The sequence below is a fragment of the Mauremys reevesii genome, linkage group 3, assembly GCF_016161935.1.
Source record: "Mauremys reevesii isolate NIE-2019 linkage group 3, ASM1616193v1, whole genome shotgun sequence".
Lineage (NCBI taxonomy): Eukaryota > Metazoa > Chordata > Testudines > Geoemydidae > Mauremys > Mauremys reevesii.
In genome coordinates, this window is record NC_052625.1 from 5,565,962 (window position 1) to 5,581,668 (window position 15,707).

General features: G+C 38.9%; 1 protein-coding gene across 6 annotated transcripts in view; it reads left to right on the top strand.

Moving 5' to 3' along the window:
• RALGAPA2 (Ral GTPase activating protein catalytic subunit alpha 2) overlaps positions 1-15,707 on the top strand; it is a 288,164-nt gene that overhangs the window by 197,500 nt on the left and 74,957 nt on the right. Inside the window, exon 38 of one of the 6 annotated variants that reach the window (XM_039528551.1) lies at positions 16-259. The exons of the other annotated variants lie outside the window; for them this stretch is intronic. Within the exon in view, the coding sequence (XP_039384485.1) occupies positions 16-181 (166 nt within the window). The 3' untranslated portion in view covers positions 182-259. Of the gene's footprint in view, positions 1-15; positions 260-15,707 lie in introns of those variants that run through there. 6 annotated transcript variants of the gene reach the window in all.

A 15,707-nucleotide genomic window follows, 5' to 3' on the forward strand; every position in this document is an offset into this window, starting at 1 on the left:
CCACATTGCTAACAGTCCCATATGTTTCTATGGATCAGCACTCATCTTATTTCAGTTTATTTTGGAGGCTTTAATTTGGAGGCTTTTCAATTATGTAATGAGGAGGGCCTCGCTTGATTTTCCTGAGACGAAACAACTGGAATGCTCAATCTTTGTGATGAAGGAAAGATGGCTTTGTTAGAGTTTATCAGAGGCATTTACATTTTAGGTTCAATTTTTCTAGTTACTATGGCTATGTAAGAAATACTAATTTTTGTAGAAGAACTGAATTTGATTCATTGTGTTTGTGAAAAGCTTCAGAAATGAAGATTTGCATAAGAATTAAAGAAACTAAATAATATTTTATTACCTTTTTTGTTTTTCCTCTTCATTTTAAACTAGGTGAAGTTGTTTGGAGTTGCACAGGCAGGCCCACACAATACCTTAGTTATAAGATTATGTCAGTACTTAAAAGCAGACTCAAAACTCGCTACCTTTTTCACTTTTGTGTCATGAGTGGGTAATTCAGCTAAGTACTACTGTCAACGTAGTTCCTTCTATCTGTAACCTTGACTGAATGAGCAGATGTGTTAAGCTGTGTCTGACAATAAAACAATCAGTCTAGTATTGCTGGTAACCTGAACACAGTAACAGAGATTATAAGAGTGAAAAACATGCCATTATCTCTAAGGGAAAAAACTATTTTTTACACAGTAGGAAAACAGAAGATATGATTTGATGTAATGTTCATCCTTGCCCTTTGTCCCGCCTAGACTTTCCTGTAATAACTTCCTCAGCAGGCTAAGTAGAATCTGTCAAGTTTAGCCTTTATCTAGTGGTCACTGCTCTTTCTCAGTGGTGAGGGCTAGCTCAACTGCCATCTGCTTATTTTTTTTCCCTAGTGTGCAATCAGTGAACGTATTTCAATGTCTAGAGTGCTGAAAACTGGAAGTTTGCCACTTGCTATGGTTACAATTCCCAAGTTAATCAATGATTTTAAAATCAAATCATGGTCATTGGGTATCAGGCCCAAAACCTATTTCTCTAAAGCTGGTGAACAACAAAGTAATTGGGGACCTGTTTATGCGGTACTGTTACCTTAATAGGAACCTTAAAAATGGTTTGTTTTGGAGAAAAGCTGAATGATACAGTTCCTTATAAAAACCAGTTTACTTATCCCTAGTATTCTTGTATGGATATATTTATTTATATAAAATAAAATTGTTCTTCTTAACCCAGTCACCCTCAGACTCCAGCATATAACCCTCAAATGCCATTACACACACACACACACACACACACACACACACACACACACACACACACACACACACACACACACACACACTAGAGTGCTAGGGGTTAGTCAAGTGGTTCTCATAAGGTAACTGTATCAGACCTGAGCTCTTTCTTTAAAACTAATCCAAGTCTCTGTGTGCGTGCGTGCACACATATATGTATATCACTACCTATGCCACAGACTTTGACACACAAGCATAAACTGTTAAGATATGTGTTTTAACATGTACACAGTGCTCTGAAGTTAGAAAATGCTACAGTACTTATACTTGCTATGTATCATTGTTTTTAGGTGAAGGTAACAGTACCCCATAAATAGGTCCCCAATTACTTCGTTGTCACAGCTTCATCCACCTAATGTACAGAGAGATCACCATGACTTTCATCTCCCACAGGCCTTAAGGCTCTCTAGAGTGTCTCCACACGCCAAAGGCATTTGGTTTTCACCAGCCTGCTGTGACCCAACCTTTGCCAGGTCTCTTTTTCGCTATACTTAAATGCAACACACAGAGAGACTAGGTATGATGCATGCCACTGAACCCTTCTGGGGGCATTGTGAGGTCTAGCTGCATCATTACTTTGCACATGTGCATTTTGGCATCAAACCATACTGTGCATGTAGTAATGTGATGTGAATGGAAAGTAGAAATACTGGAGCCTGAGAGAGGCAGCTGGACCTCAGAACAGGTAATGTAGTGGGGAGGTGACATTAGAGAAGAGAAAAAGCTGGAGTAGGTTGGAAAGTCCTAAGCAACTTTTATTGGATGTGAGAGACAATAAAGATTCCCCATTAAACACAAAGTAAAGGTTTGGTGACTTTCTTAAAGGGACAGAACATTTTGTTGGAGACCCCTGCCAGAGGGAGTTCATTGAAGCAAGTGATTGCTGGTGGGGAAAACAAGATAGAACAGAGCACTCTAGGACCTGAGGATCTGTCATGGGATGAGAAGTCAGCTGTTTGGGTTCAGACTATTGGGTGGAGGAATCTGTCAGGCTATTGTTTGGAAATAGGAAAGGAATGAAGAGGGACTGACAGGATAAGCGCAAAAGGTTCATATATACAACTATAATTTTCCATGCACCTATATGCTCATAAAATTCTTATACCAAAAGGGAGAAACTTCAGGAATTAATAACATAATGAAAAGCTCAATATGCGTACATTTCCATAGTTTTCATATGTTGTATTTTGGTGATATCCAACCTTGGCATTTTGAGAGTGACTGTGTTAAGGAGAAAATTTGTGTTGGATTACTAACTAATGTGTTCCTTGGGCAGCACCATGTGATTTTTAAACAGAAGTACTTGAATATAAGGTAGTGATTGAGTTATAAGATGTGAGAAGATCAATGTCCTCTTTTCTTCTAAAAAGGGAAAGAATAATCATCCTCCTGATAATTATCTCCCAGCAATTCCTTGTGAAAAAAGAACTGCTCCAAACCCCAGTAAAATAATACAAAAAATACCGAGAAAAACTTTCTAAGCATCTACAGGTTAATAGAACCATCAGCAATGGGGTCATGAGTTAATCATGAACACATCTTGCCAGATACATTTATTTGCATTTTTGACAGAATTACAAAAAATGGTAGTTTCAATAACTGTACAGTGTTCAAATATTATTGAAGCTTTTCTGATGTCTCAGGAAATCTTACTCTCATCATTTAATTAGATTTTCCTTGGTATGGACAGCACCACATAGACTGGAAATGAGCTGAAGAACTGTAATCAAATTGTAATGATGATGGTGATGTGTTGAGTTGCAGGGATGATGTCTAGCAGGTGCTGAAGTTTATGTCCAGTCTTATATACATCCTTGTTTAGGGCCTGATTTTTACAATGCTTATGCATGCTGAGTAACTAGTCCCACTTAATGGGACTCCTGTCATGAGTAAGTGCTACTTGGCATGAGTTGCAGAATTAGGCCCTGAGATCATAAGTTATTTGGGGTTCAGTTTTTTAAAATGACAAAAAGAAATGGGTAGTTACCATATTAATAAACTTTTCAGATGATAAAAACTGCAGGTGTTCCAAAATTAAATGAGGAAAAGGAAATAATTCAAAAGGATCTATCTAGTAAGACTGGAAATAACAAAATAAGATTCAACTTGGAAAAACACTAGTTAAGAAATCTGGAGTGAACATAGGCATGGGAAGTAGGGACGTGGGGGATGCTTCAGCACCCCCAGGTTCTGCGCCTGGCGTCCTAGCCATCGGCCTCGCTACTGCCTACGGGCTCCGCTGCCGGCCCCAGGGTCTCGCCAATCCCATGCCTGGGGGCTCCGCTGCCAGCCCCAGGTCCTGGCCACCGGTCTGCATGTGGGGTCCTGCCCTGCTGCCAGGGCCACGGGGTCCCTTGGACTCCTCACACGTCTCTAGCTGTGGCCCTGTCCCCCCTCCTGGAGTCATGTCCCTGCTCCCAGCCCCAGCTCTACGGGGGTGGGAGGGCACAGACAGGGGCTAGAAGGGTGCAGCTCAGCACTCCCACTCCAAAAACTGTTCCAGCACCCCTGGGAGTGAAATAATTAAAACAAAAATATTCAATGGAAAGGGTAAACCCAGAAAGCAACAATGCTGAATGAATTAAGATTGAGATTGGACAGCAAATTAAACTTTGCACTGGGGATATGACAACAAAAAAGTTGTTGCAGCTTTAGGGTACATATGTATAAAAGAAGTGCGTCTCAGAGCTAGGATTGCCAGCTTTCTAATTCTGAAAAACGAACACTACAGCAGGAGAGCTGGAACCTCCCCTCTCCCTACCTCTTCCCCTGAGGTCCCGCCCTCATTGCTTGCGGCTCTCCCCCTCCCCCCAACTCCCTTCCTCCTCGCTTGGTCCTGTTTACCTACCTATACTCCCCCTCTCCCCGCCCCAGCAGGGCTCCCTCTGCTCCAGGGCTAGGACTGAGCAGGCAGGCTCCCAAGATGCAGGTTGGAGGCAGCCCCCGCTGAGCAGGGGCCGGCATGGGTTGATAACCTAGCACCTCATCCTTTGGCCCCCCCACCCATGGCAACTGGACTTCTGGTATCCAGTCAGTACATGTGACTGGCCGCTGTACAGATCCCCTTTCAGAGTTCCCATTCTCTTTAAAGTACAAGCCATTAAAAAGTCAACATTTGTCAACCATTACCACAAAATTACTAGAGATACTTTTTATTCTGTGTATAGGTGGAAACTGGTAATTGATGCTATGGTGCGCTAAATGATAGCGATGCAGAGCATTGTGTCTACGCTGAGACCATACCTGGAATATTCCAGTTAGTTCTGGGCATCTCAGTAGCAGTAAAATATTGACAAATCTGAAGGCATTCCGAGAACAGCAACAAAAACAATTAGGGGGCTTCAGAAATGTGTTTATGACTTAGATTTGGGAATAAAGTAAAAAATTGCATTACAGGGAATGATAGTGGTATCAGAAAGATGGTGCAAAGAGCAGAATAATTCTGCCGACAGGACAAAAAACATTTATTTCAAATAGAGTTTGCTTTCGTTTTCACTTTAAATTTAAACATGCTGTGAATAAAATGCTTGCATTGCCTAAGGGGAAGTTGATCTACATCTCCTAAATAGTGGGCTGTAAAGTCCTGGCAGCCTCATGCAAATAATGGCAGCTGAAGTCACTTGTTGGAAAGTCTGTAAACTCTGGTTACAGCTGCACTTATCAGTAGCTTTAAGGGAAGTGTAATCAGCCACAGAGATTAATTTGCATCTCAATTAGAAAAGAGTCAGGAGGAAGCACTAGGGTCTGTTGCTAGAAGGTTGTGGAAGAAATCTCATCAGACACAAAAGCCTCCCAATACTTAGTACTCCAGCTGAGTGGAGGACAATATCTGAGGTTTAGTTACCATGGGGACCAGAAGCCTGCAGAGCCACAGAAGAATCTAGGGTTTGCACTGTAATCATTTGGTCATGATGACTCAAATTCCACTGTTGTACCCAAATACATTTTTTGCTATTAGAAAGAGGTTAAAAAGTGGGAAAGGTAAAAACTTCAGAGTGTATGTGTGTTTTTTTCCTGTTCTTAAATACTTTTTATGTTGCTGCAGTGATTTCTGTGTTTTAAAGCATTTATTAGAGCATGGAAAGCATTCAAAAATGTGTCAGTTAACTGACATATTCAAATTTTAGTGTGTAGCTGCTGTCGTATATCTCAAAGCCACTCATGAAACTGGTTCATTTACACAATTCAGAGTGATGACATCATACAAAATCAAACCAAAGTATATAGTTGAACTCAAGTTAAGTTAAATAACAAAATAGACCATAGTATAGTATTCTGTTGTAAGATCTGAATCCAACTTCTCTTGAAGTGTGTTATAGTTCACGTGTCAGGTATTGGCATACTTTAAATGTACTCCTGAAAATGAGAGGATTATTTGTAAAGCTTCTAGAAATGTCTGGACTCCTGGCTTTAACCCACGCTAAGGAGTGCTCTCTCAAACATGAAGATGCTACTAATTGCTAGCTGATATGCTTCAGGGAGTAGCCTCACTATCATGCTCTTTGAGGCAAGAATTGTATTTTACATGTGTTTTAATGGCTAACCATAAGCCTTCTGCTTAGTCATTAAAACACATGTAAAATATGACATAACATCATAATAAGAATATAGTACTAATATGCAAATCTACTAGAAATTGCTATATACTAACATAATAAGTATTACATATGAGTTTGAGGGTTTCAAAACCATCTTCTTTTTCCTGGAGAGAGGAAGGAACCAGTAATCTTCAAGAGATATCATTCCTGAGTACTCTCTCAGACTAAAACAATTGACTGCAGATAAACAAAAGATCCTTCTAATCAAATGGCAATTAAATCTGAGGTTGCTAATTGTCAGAACCGTCTTGAAAAGAACATAATGCTATAAGCAGCATGTCCTAGGTATTTATTAGGAGTAGGTTTGATAAACAATGTATGTGTAAAACTAAGGCTTTAAATCAGTTTAATTACACACAAAGAAAAAGGAGGACACAACAAAAAGCATGTAAAATCTATGATGCAGTGAAAAAGGCATCCATGTGAAAAGAGTCTTCCTTCTGTGTGGTCTCTTCTTCAGGGTTATCCAGTAGTTTTTTAGTCAATTTAGGTTTCCCTAAATGTATTTTCTTGATAAAATTTACTTATAAGCATTTTCTAATGACAGCAATGCACATTTTTGCTAAATATTGTACACAGAGCTCAAAATATGCTATATTTTTATACTGTCAGTTTCAGAGGAATCAAACTGCTTCTTATTTTAGCAGATGATGTAGCTTCTGACTAGAACAGCTACATAGACACAGTGTTAGATATAGATAAATTCTTATAATTCAGGACTTCAGGTCAAGTTGCTGCTGTACATCTAACTTGTCTTTGGTTTTATGTAAAGCAGGTGTGGAAGTAGCACATCTCCCAGGTTGGCCTGGACCTTCTAGATCAGGATTGAGGCACATTATCTAGTCTGACCTGTATATCTCACAGGCCACCAGCAGCACCCAGCACCTCTACACTGAAGCCAATAAGTGAACTTAGACCAAAGTATTACAGCTCACAAGAGACTTAACTATTATGTGCTAGAGGCAGAGAATAAGAGGGATTGAGGTGCACCGTTGCCAAATGTCCCTCTTATGGCAGGGAGTTGACTAAGTGAAATATATCCAGATAATCCAAGAAAGTGGCCTGCATCCTACAGAATCATAGAACTGGAAGGTATCTCCAGAGGTCATCTAGTCCAGTCCCCTGCACTCAATGCAGGACTAAGTATTATCTAGTCTATCCGTGACAGGTGTTTGTCCAACCTACTCTTGAAAATCCCCAATGATGGAGATTCCAAAACCTCCCTAGGCAATTTATTTCAGTACTTAACCACTCTGACAGTGTCCAACCTAAACCGCCCTTGCTGTAATTTAAGCCCATTGTTTCTTGTCCTATCCTCAGCGGTTAAGAAGAACAATTTTTCTACCTCCTTGTAACAGCCTTTTATGTACTTTAAAACTGTTATGATGTCCCCTCTCAGTCTTCTCTTCTCCAGACTAAACAAACCCAAGTCTTCCCTCGTAGGTCATGTTTTCTAGACCTTTAATCATTTTTGTTGCTCTTCTCTGGACTTTCTCCAATTTGTCCACATCTTTCCTGAAATGTCACCCAGAACTGGACACAGTATTCCAGTTGAGGCCTAATCAGCGCAGAGTAGAGCAGAAAAATTACTTCTTATGTCTTGCTTACAATACTCCTGCTAATACATCCCAGAATTATGTTTGCTTTTTTTGCAAAAGTGTTATACTGTTGATTCATATTTAGCCTGTGATCCACTATGACCTCCTGATCCCTTTCCATGGTACTCCTTCCTAGGCAGTCATTTCCCATTTTGTATGTGTGCAACTGATTGTTCCTTCTTAAGTGGAGTACTTTGCATTTTTCCTTATTGAATTTCATCCTGTTTACTTCAGACCATTTCTCCAGTTTGTCCAGATCATTTTGAATTTTAATCCTGTCCTCCAAATCACTTGCAACCCCTCCCAGCTTGATATCGTCCGCAAACTTTATAAGTGTACTCTCTATGCTATTATCCATGCTGAAGAGGAAGGCAAAAAACTCCCAACATCACTGCCAATCTAACCTAGGGGAAAATTTCTTCCTAACCCCACAAATGGTGATCACTTTCCTGAGCAAGAACCAGTTAGCTAAGCATCTGAGAGAGAATGATTAGTGCTTGGTGAAGCAGTTTGTAGAATGGCCACCACATTAAATCGTATATCTCACAAATCATGGTATAAAATTTCAAACTACTATTAAAATGATTTTACATTGTACTTGTGGACAGCTCCCCTTTTTCTCCTCTTCTCCTTCCCTCCCCCAAATAACAATTGCATCAGGTATACTTTGGGGCAGGGGAATAGAGGGGAGTCTAAAAATCTAATATAAACAAAATGTAATTGTGTGGAGCTGCTGTAAAGTTTTCATAGACAATTGTTTGAGAAAGACCTTCATAAGTCACACACGACTCCTCTGCATATGTGTGACTCAGCCATCCCAAAGTCATGGCAGTAAAAATTTGAGAGCGCGAGTCCGTCTCTAGGTTTACCCTTGTCTAAGAAGATTATGTTTTGGAGCCTAATCAAGTAATGTAATAAGAAAGAAAAAATGAGATTTTTTTTGGAGAGTTAAGTACTTTATATTAAGCTATTGAGGCCTTATTTGGAATATTGTAAGATTAAATTGCTGTTTCTGCTACCTCTGCTTGGTTTCCTTGTGAGAAACCAGGCAATATCTAGATAAGCTACCTGATCATATTCTTCACTACCAAGTCCTGTGTTCTTTGGATAGGAGTCCCCCCTATGGATTAATTTGAGAAATGACTACCAAAAGTGCTTTTTAAAAAAAATTAATAATGGTATATTATGTGCAAGAGAATTTCAAGAAGCTGGTTTTGTTGGTTAGAGAAATATCTGAGCATATGGTAAGGATACAAAGTGATACTTGTGAAGATCAAGGATTGGTTCGGGCAGATTTTATGGTGCTGCAAGTTTCAGAAAATACATAGAAGTTTCTCAGTCCCTTGTATTATGGAAAATACTTATGTTTGGCATATATGGGAGAGACACCATCTAAAACAAAAGCAATAGGTTCACTAGGGCTAGTGAAAACAATCAGAATGTCAGAAAAAAATAGTATGGGCTAAACTAGTGTTTGTACGTGTACATTTAATAAATAAAGCAATTAATAAAACCCAAACTGGCCTGTTGCTGACTTCAAGGCATATGCTGATGAAATTATGTAAGAAGAGATCAGGTTTGTTGGAACCCTGAGTGCATATAAAAATCTGATTTAGCCAACAATAGATTCTTCCGAGATATTGATTTCTTGTATTTAGCCCAGTGAACTTCAGGCTGGCTCCTATTGTTTTTTTCTTAAACAATACATCTTCTGTCTTGTGTATATAAAAATACAATAACTGAAATATATAAAACTGGAATTTGCTGCTGCTGGAACACCTAGAAGAAATATATACACTAATGAAAAATATTTTATGTACTTGGCTTTTGATGGAATCCAGATCTCATACAGTATGGAGAAAGGTTAAACATGGTTTATGTATTTGTAATTTAAATAAGGATAACTTCTGACAATGGCACATGTACAATGTATTTTTGTGCTTTCCGCTATATTCTCCTAAATGAACTGTACATTAGGAAGGTATTTTTGAGCATCCTTTTGTTCCCCAGGTACTATTTCCTAAGTTATCTTGCAGTCATTTACAATGCATCATTGAGAGCTCAGTTTATCTGTAAAGATTAAAAAAGAAACTAAACAAGGTTGTATCTTAAGATGCACTCATACTGTTCTAAATCTAAATTGCTCTGTTCTTTTGAATCTTAGGTACTAGTTTTATCCTCTGGAGGTGAAGGTGCAATTCAGTCTGCAGGTTTCAGGGACTTAAGTGATATTTGTTTCATAATTTCACATTGACTGCCACAAGGATTTTGAAGTTTCAGTGACCTCACATCATGCACATTCTCTCAGAATGAAACTGAAAAATACGGCATTGATTTAGCATGACTGCAAATCCAATCTATCTAAGTAGATTAATTTCCTAGCTTCCTAAATCTAAATCAGTTCTGGTCATATATGGTTTACAACTGGGCCGCTCAGCAGGAAATTTTATATACTTTGTCCCTCCAGGAGTTCATGTTACATGTCAGCATCCTAGAAATGAAACCATTCCTGGATTGTCTGTGGATCACAAAAATCTGGTGTTATGCAAAACTGTCTTTGTACAATCAGTCAGTGATGCTTTACATCACTTAACGAGAAAGGATAAACTCAGCCCATTTGCGCTGGGAAGCTCTTAAGGTTTGAAATAGGACAGAATCTAGTGAGGCCTTTCTGCCTGCTTCTAAACTTGAGAGAAGAGTATCTCATATCTTGCCTCTGAAGAATGTCTACACTGATCCATGGTGAACTGGATCCTTGACTGGGACTCTGAGACAGATCACCTGGCTTGAGCCTGAACTTTAAGAGGTGCACATATATAATTGGAGCATTCACTTCTTCGATGGAAATGCCTGCATGCTTATCCTCTGATAGTTCTGGTTAATAAAGTCCTTTCTAACTTCAGAAGAGACTGTGGTGCTAAAATCTGCTAGTCTTCTATTGACTTTGGGTATTGACTTGGTGTCTTCATCGGTTGGATGTGACCATAGTAATTCCCATCCAATTTACTGTTTCACTAACTCTCATTGCTTAGAACAATGTGAAGAAATCAAATGTTTGGGTACACATCTGAAGTTCTGCCCCAGGTTTTCCTAACTGCTTGCAAGGCATCCATTGAAGAGCATAAGATTTACAGTCTGTTGTGTTCATGGGACACAAACTGCTTGATATGCTTTCTGCGCTCTACAGTAATCTGACTCTGGTCTCCTAACTACTTCCTTAATAGTTTAACTACAGTTTCTGTTTTCAAGGGCCATTAGATGTTAAATTAATATCTGCTTTGGATTAATAAATACATGGTCATCTAAAGACATCTTTTTAAAAGTCTCATTTTAGAGGACATCAACAGAACTGATGCTGTTTTCTTTTCTTTTTGAGCCACTTGATTCCTGCAAATTCAGGTTCCTGCATATGTTTATAATTTCATTTTGTAAAATCTCCACTACTCTGCAGTACTGGGTTGTCTCCTGTCTTCAGTAGAAATGGAGATAGCCCAACCAGTAACTCTACCACACCTCTTCCTTTTGCTTGCTAGATTCATTGCTTTTAGTAGCAAAGCAAAAAGGTTCTAAACATTTGAAAATACTAACTGTATCGTTTATTGGTTTGGGATTTTGTTTGTTTTTGTTTGTTTGTTCCATTGTATAAATAAAAAGTAAAGCTGAACCACATTTCACTGAGTTAGCAAAAAAATCACTCCCAGTATGACAGCTTGTAGTGTCCCACCCCAGGGTTGGGATTTTTTCATCCAGTTATAAACCCTGAAAGTAAAGAGTGATAATGAGTATCTTAAGTTTATCTTGAATGTTCATACTATTCCACTGCAAAATTATATATTTGCGTATATGTCTGTATATACATACACACAATAAGAACACACACTTGATTTATGTAATAGCTGAGCATTGGATGTCATTATTTCTCTCCTCAGATATGTTAGTTTGTAATCCTGCAGATTAGTAGAAAAGTCTGATAATTAATCATAGAATCGTAGAAGATTAGGGTTGGAAGAGACCTCAGGAAGTCATCTAGTCCAACCCCCTGCTCAAAGCAGGACCAACCCCAACTGAATCATCCCAGCCAGGGCTTTGTCAAGCCAGGCCTTAAAAACCTCTAAGGATGGAGATTCCACCACCTCTCTAGGTAATCCATTCCAGTGCTTCACCACCCTCCTAGTGAAATAGTTTTTCCTAATATCCAGCCTAGATCTCACCCACTGCAACTTGAGACCATTGCTCCTTGTTCTGACATCTGCCACCACTGAGAACAGCCAAGTTCCATCCTCTTTGGAAACCCCCCTTCAGGCTGCTATCAAATCCCCCTCACTCTTCTCTTCTGCAGATTAAATAAAACCAGTTCCCTCAGCCGCTCCTCATAAGTCATGTGCCCCAGCCCCCTAATCATTTTTGTTGCCCTCCGCTGGACTCTCTCCAATTTGTCCACATCCTTCCTATAGTGTGGGGCCCAAAACTAGACACAATACTCCAGATGTGGCCTCGCCAGTGCCAAATAGAGGGAATAATCACTTCCCTCTATCTGCTGGCAGTGCTCCTACGAATGCAACCCAATATGCCGTTAGCCTTCTTGGCAACAAGGGCACACTGCTGACACATATCCAGCTTCTCGTCCACTGTAATCCCCTTCGTCCCTTACAGTACAGTAGTTTGGCAAATGAGCAATTCTTAAAGATTTATGTGCTATAGCAAAAACAGTACATAGAACCTCAGAGTTACAAACACAAAAGTTACGAACTGAACGGTCAACCACACACCTCATTTGGAGCTGGAAATATGCAATCAGGCAGCAGCAGAGACCAAAAAAAAAAAAAAGGAAATACAGTACAGTACTGTGTTAAACATAAACTACTAAAAAAATAAACGGAAGGTTTAAAAAAGAAAGATTTGACAAGGTAAGGAAACTGTTACTATGCTTGTTTCATTTAAATTAAGACAGTTAAAAGCAGTATTTTTCTTCTGCATAGTAAAGTTTCAAAGCTGTGTTAAGTCAATGTTCAGTTGTAAACTTTTGAAAGAATCACCATAATGTTTTGTTCAACATTTCATAGTTATGAACAACCTCCATTCCCAAGGTGTTCGTAACTCTGAGGTTCTACTGTGCATGTATTTAGCTATATTAAAACAAGTAGCTACATTTGCTTAAGTATAAAAGTCTAACCTATAGAATCACAAAAGCAAGGATGTTCAAAGTCTTCAACTCACCATATTGTGTCCAGATATTAAAGTATCTACCTTATATGATGTCCAGAATAGGGTAGGTTAAGAGTAGATTTTCAGCTTTAATTCTAAATTAATTTCCTTTTGTTGGTTTAGGTCAAGACCTTAACATTAATTCTGCATACAATAATTAATTCTGATTACACCTCTTTATTCTTAATAGTTTTCCTTAGAGAGTAAATAGTCACTGTGCTTGATTTAAACATTTGTGTGTAAAATATACTTCAAAGTACATAGACTGATGGGTTAAAACATTTTTTGTATGCCAGATGCAGAGTTTTTTGAAATGTGTGTTACCTGCTTTTTTTTGATTATAAGAAGAATGCCATTGTGATCTATTTGATTCTGATGGTGATTTGAAAATCAAGGGAAAAGCCTAAGAATCTTTTCAGAAAAGGTCTCGGTTTTTTTTTAATCCAGTGAAGCTTGTGCCTTCAAGTTATATAGATCATGTTAGAAATTAGTATGACATTCTTAAGACTGTATAGCTTTGGCAATTATTTGACATGACACCTGACAGTTTTCTGCTGAAATGATCAGTTCTGACTCTCAGGAGTATCTATGGTCAGTCTCTGATACCTTATCTACAGAAAAGCAACAGATTTAACTTGTCATGTTTAGCTTCTCTGTCAGCTATTGTAACCAGCTATCACAAGACAGGTTGGCGTTTGAGACAGGAGTAGTGGTCCAGTCACACCGATTTCTGAAGTATCCTGATGAATGCTACAGTAGCTCTAATAGGTGGTGTAAAGGAGTACTGACCTTCATTTTGAAGTGCAGTTTCCCTGCTGAAGTAGATCGATAGTTTAGCTGTCTGTCTCTGCTGCTTGCCTTCCGTTCTCACAGTAAGAACCTTCTCCAGGCAGCAATCGATAGCTCTAATCTGTTCCAGCCTGTAATAAGTCATGTGAGGCAAAGCATTTAGGTGGCATTACATGGGATTGTAGAGGCAGCTCTTCAGCGCTTATTCACAGTGCACTTCTTAGACTTGGAGAGAAATGTATTGCATTCCAGTGGTACTGTATAGTTCTGTATATATTCGCTTCCACAGATTCACACTGAAGCATTCATAAACATCTAAAACTTTACATTTCAGCATTTCAGATACATTTTTTGCTTCCTCTCTTGTACAAATGACTGCTCATCTTCCCTCTTCACATATCTTGGATGTAAATTCCTTTTCACTTCTGAGGATCATCAACATCCCGAAAAGTCAGTGCCATCTCTGCATTTCTGTATCTCATGTATACAGTGTTAAAGAGAATTAAGAGAATTGAAAGACACAGCAATAGCCCGGAAAGCAAAGTCCTCTTTATTCATAGAACAGCTACAACAATTATAGTTCAAACTTTAAACATCCCTCAGCCTTGTGATAGGAGGGATTGTCTCCAGTAGTGAATAGCTTAGTCCTCCTGCCAATTCATTCTTGGTCTTGTTCTTTGAAATCTCTCATCATAACAGGAGCATTGCCCCTCTTCGTTGATTTCAAGACTCCATTCGATTCCTTAAAATCATTGTTAACACTATAGTCAGGGTTACCAAATAAAGACTTCCAGGTTATATATATCCAGAATGTATTGTGAGTGCACCACCCTGAAAAAGGTTATTGGCACAGAGGCCTTTGCTGTCCCGTTCCCCCCACACACACACACTCCACCTCTGCCCCCATATTTTCATATGCCTAGAATTAACCCAAAACAATCCAATTAATCTTTCCACCATGACTTTGAACTTCATTACCCTTCACCCCATTTAGGTGATGTGAGCTTTGCAAGACAACTGAGCCTGGTCCCTTTATTGGTAAAGGCACTAGTCTCAATATGAGAGTGCTTATTTTCTGCATCTCCCTGTTTTTGATGTATTCAAGGTGCTGTAACTCTTGACAGTGATGTCATTGATATAGTTCCAATCCACTGGTAGAAGTTTCAATTGCCCTGACTGCCTCCTCTCTTAATGATGATTTCCATATGTGCAGAAACCATAGTCTCTCCAGTAAATAGTAAGCAATTTTTAAAAGGTTTTTATTTGTTATATTGGTTTAGTGTAACAGTTCATAAAACAGAATCTCTGGTTAACTAATGTTCTGGGTAGGCTAAATAATTTAAAAAACCAAAAATAAAGTAAGTGTGTGAGATACCAAGTCATTCTGTGAAACTGGTATAAATGTGGAGTAAATTCCACTGAATTAAAACTTTTGGCCTAAATATACATTAAAATCTCTATGATTCACACTGAGAACTGGAAGGTCCATTGTGATTTTAGAAGCAATATAGTCTACAGAAATGAGCACAGGGTTTGGATTTTGGAATTATGAATTCTAATCCTAGTTCTGTCATGGAAAACACTGTTGTTTTACACAGATCACTTTCCCTTTCTGACTTATTTCCCCACCTGTAACAGTTTAATGTATACAACACCATACACTTCGCAGGATTTTGTTTGTTGTATTGTATAGTGCTTTGAATATGCAGGTCCCAGTCCTTGGATCAGGCTGAGTTGCCCATAACTGACAGTACGCCCCCTTTGTTCTCCTTGGGTTGCTTGAGGTTGGTTTAACCAATAGTCCAGTAAAGGGAACTTCACTCTACTCTAATTTGTACTGGCTGGTAATAGCGCTCCTGGGGTAATTATAACATGGGATTGTCAGTGCTCAAAGGTGAGCTGGCCTATCCCAGCCATAGCCTGCAAAGGGGGATTGTGTAGGGCCCATCACAACAATATCCTCAGTTGCATTTAAGGTAGCTTTATAGTCTGTTTGCACAACTCTGAGGCCAAGGACCCAGCCTGTAAAGAGCTATAGAAATACTAAACAGTAATCCTGAATTTTGAAATGTCCATTGCTCATTGAGGGCCACTCACTGTTTGTTGAGTAGTGATTTCGTCGGTGAGTAATTACACTGATTTCAGTAGTGTTACTCACAAAACACAGTGCAACTCAATGTAAATTACAGTAGCAAAGTTGGGCACTCTTTAAGAGAAATATAGTTTTATTTGTAACA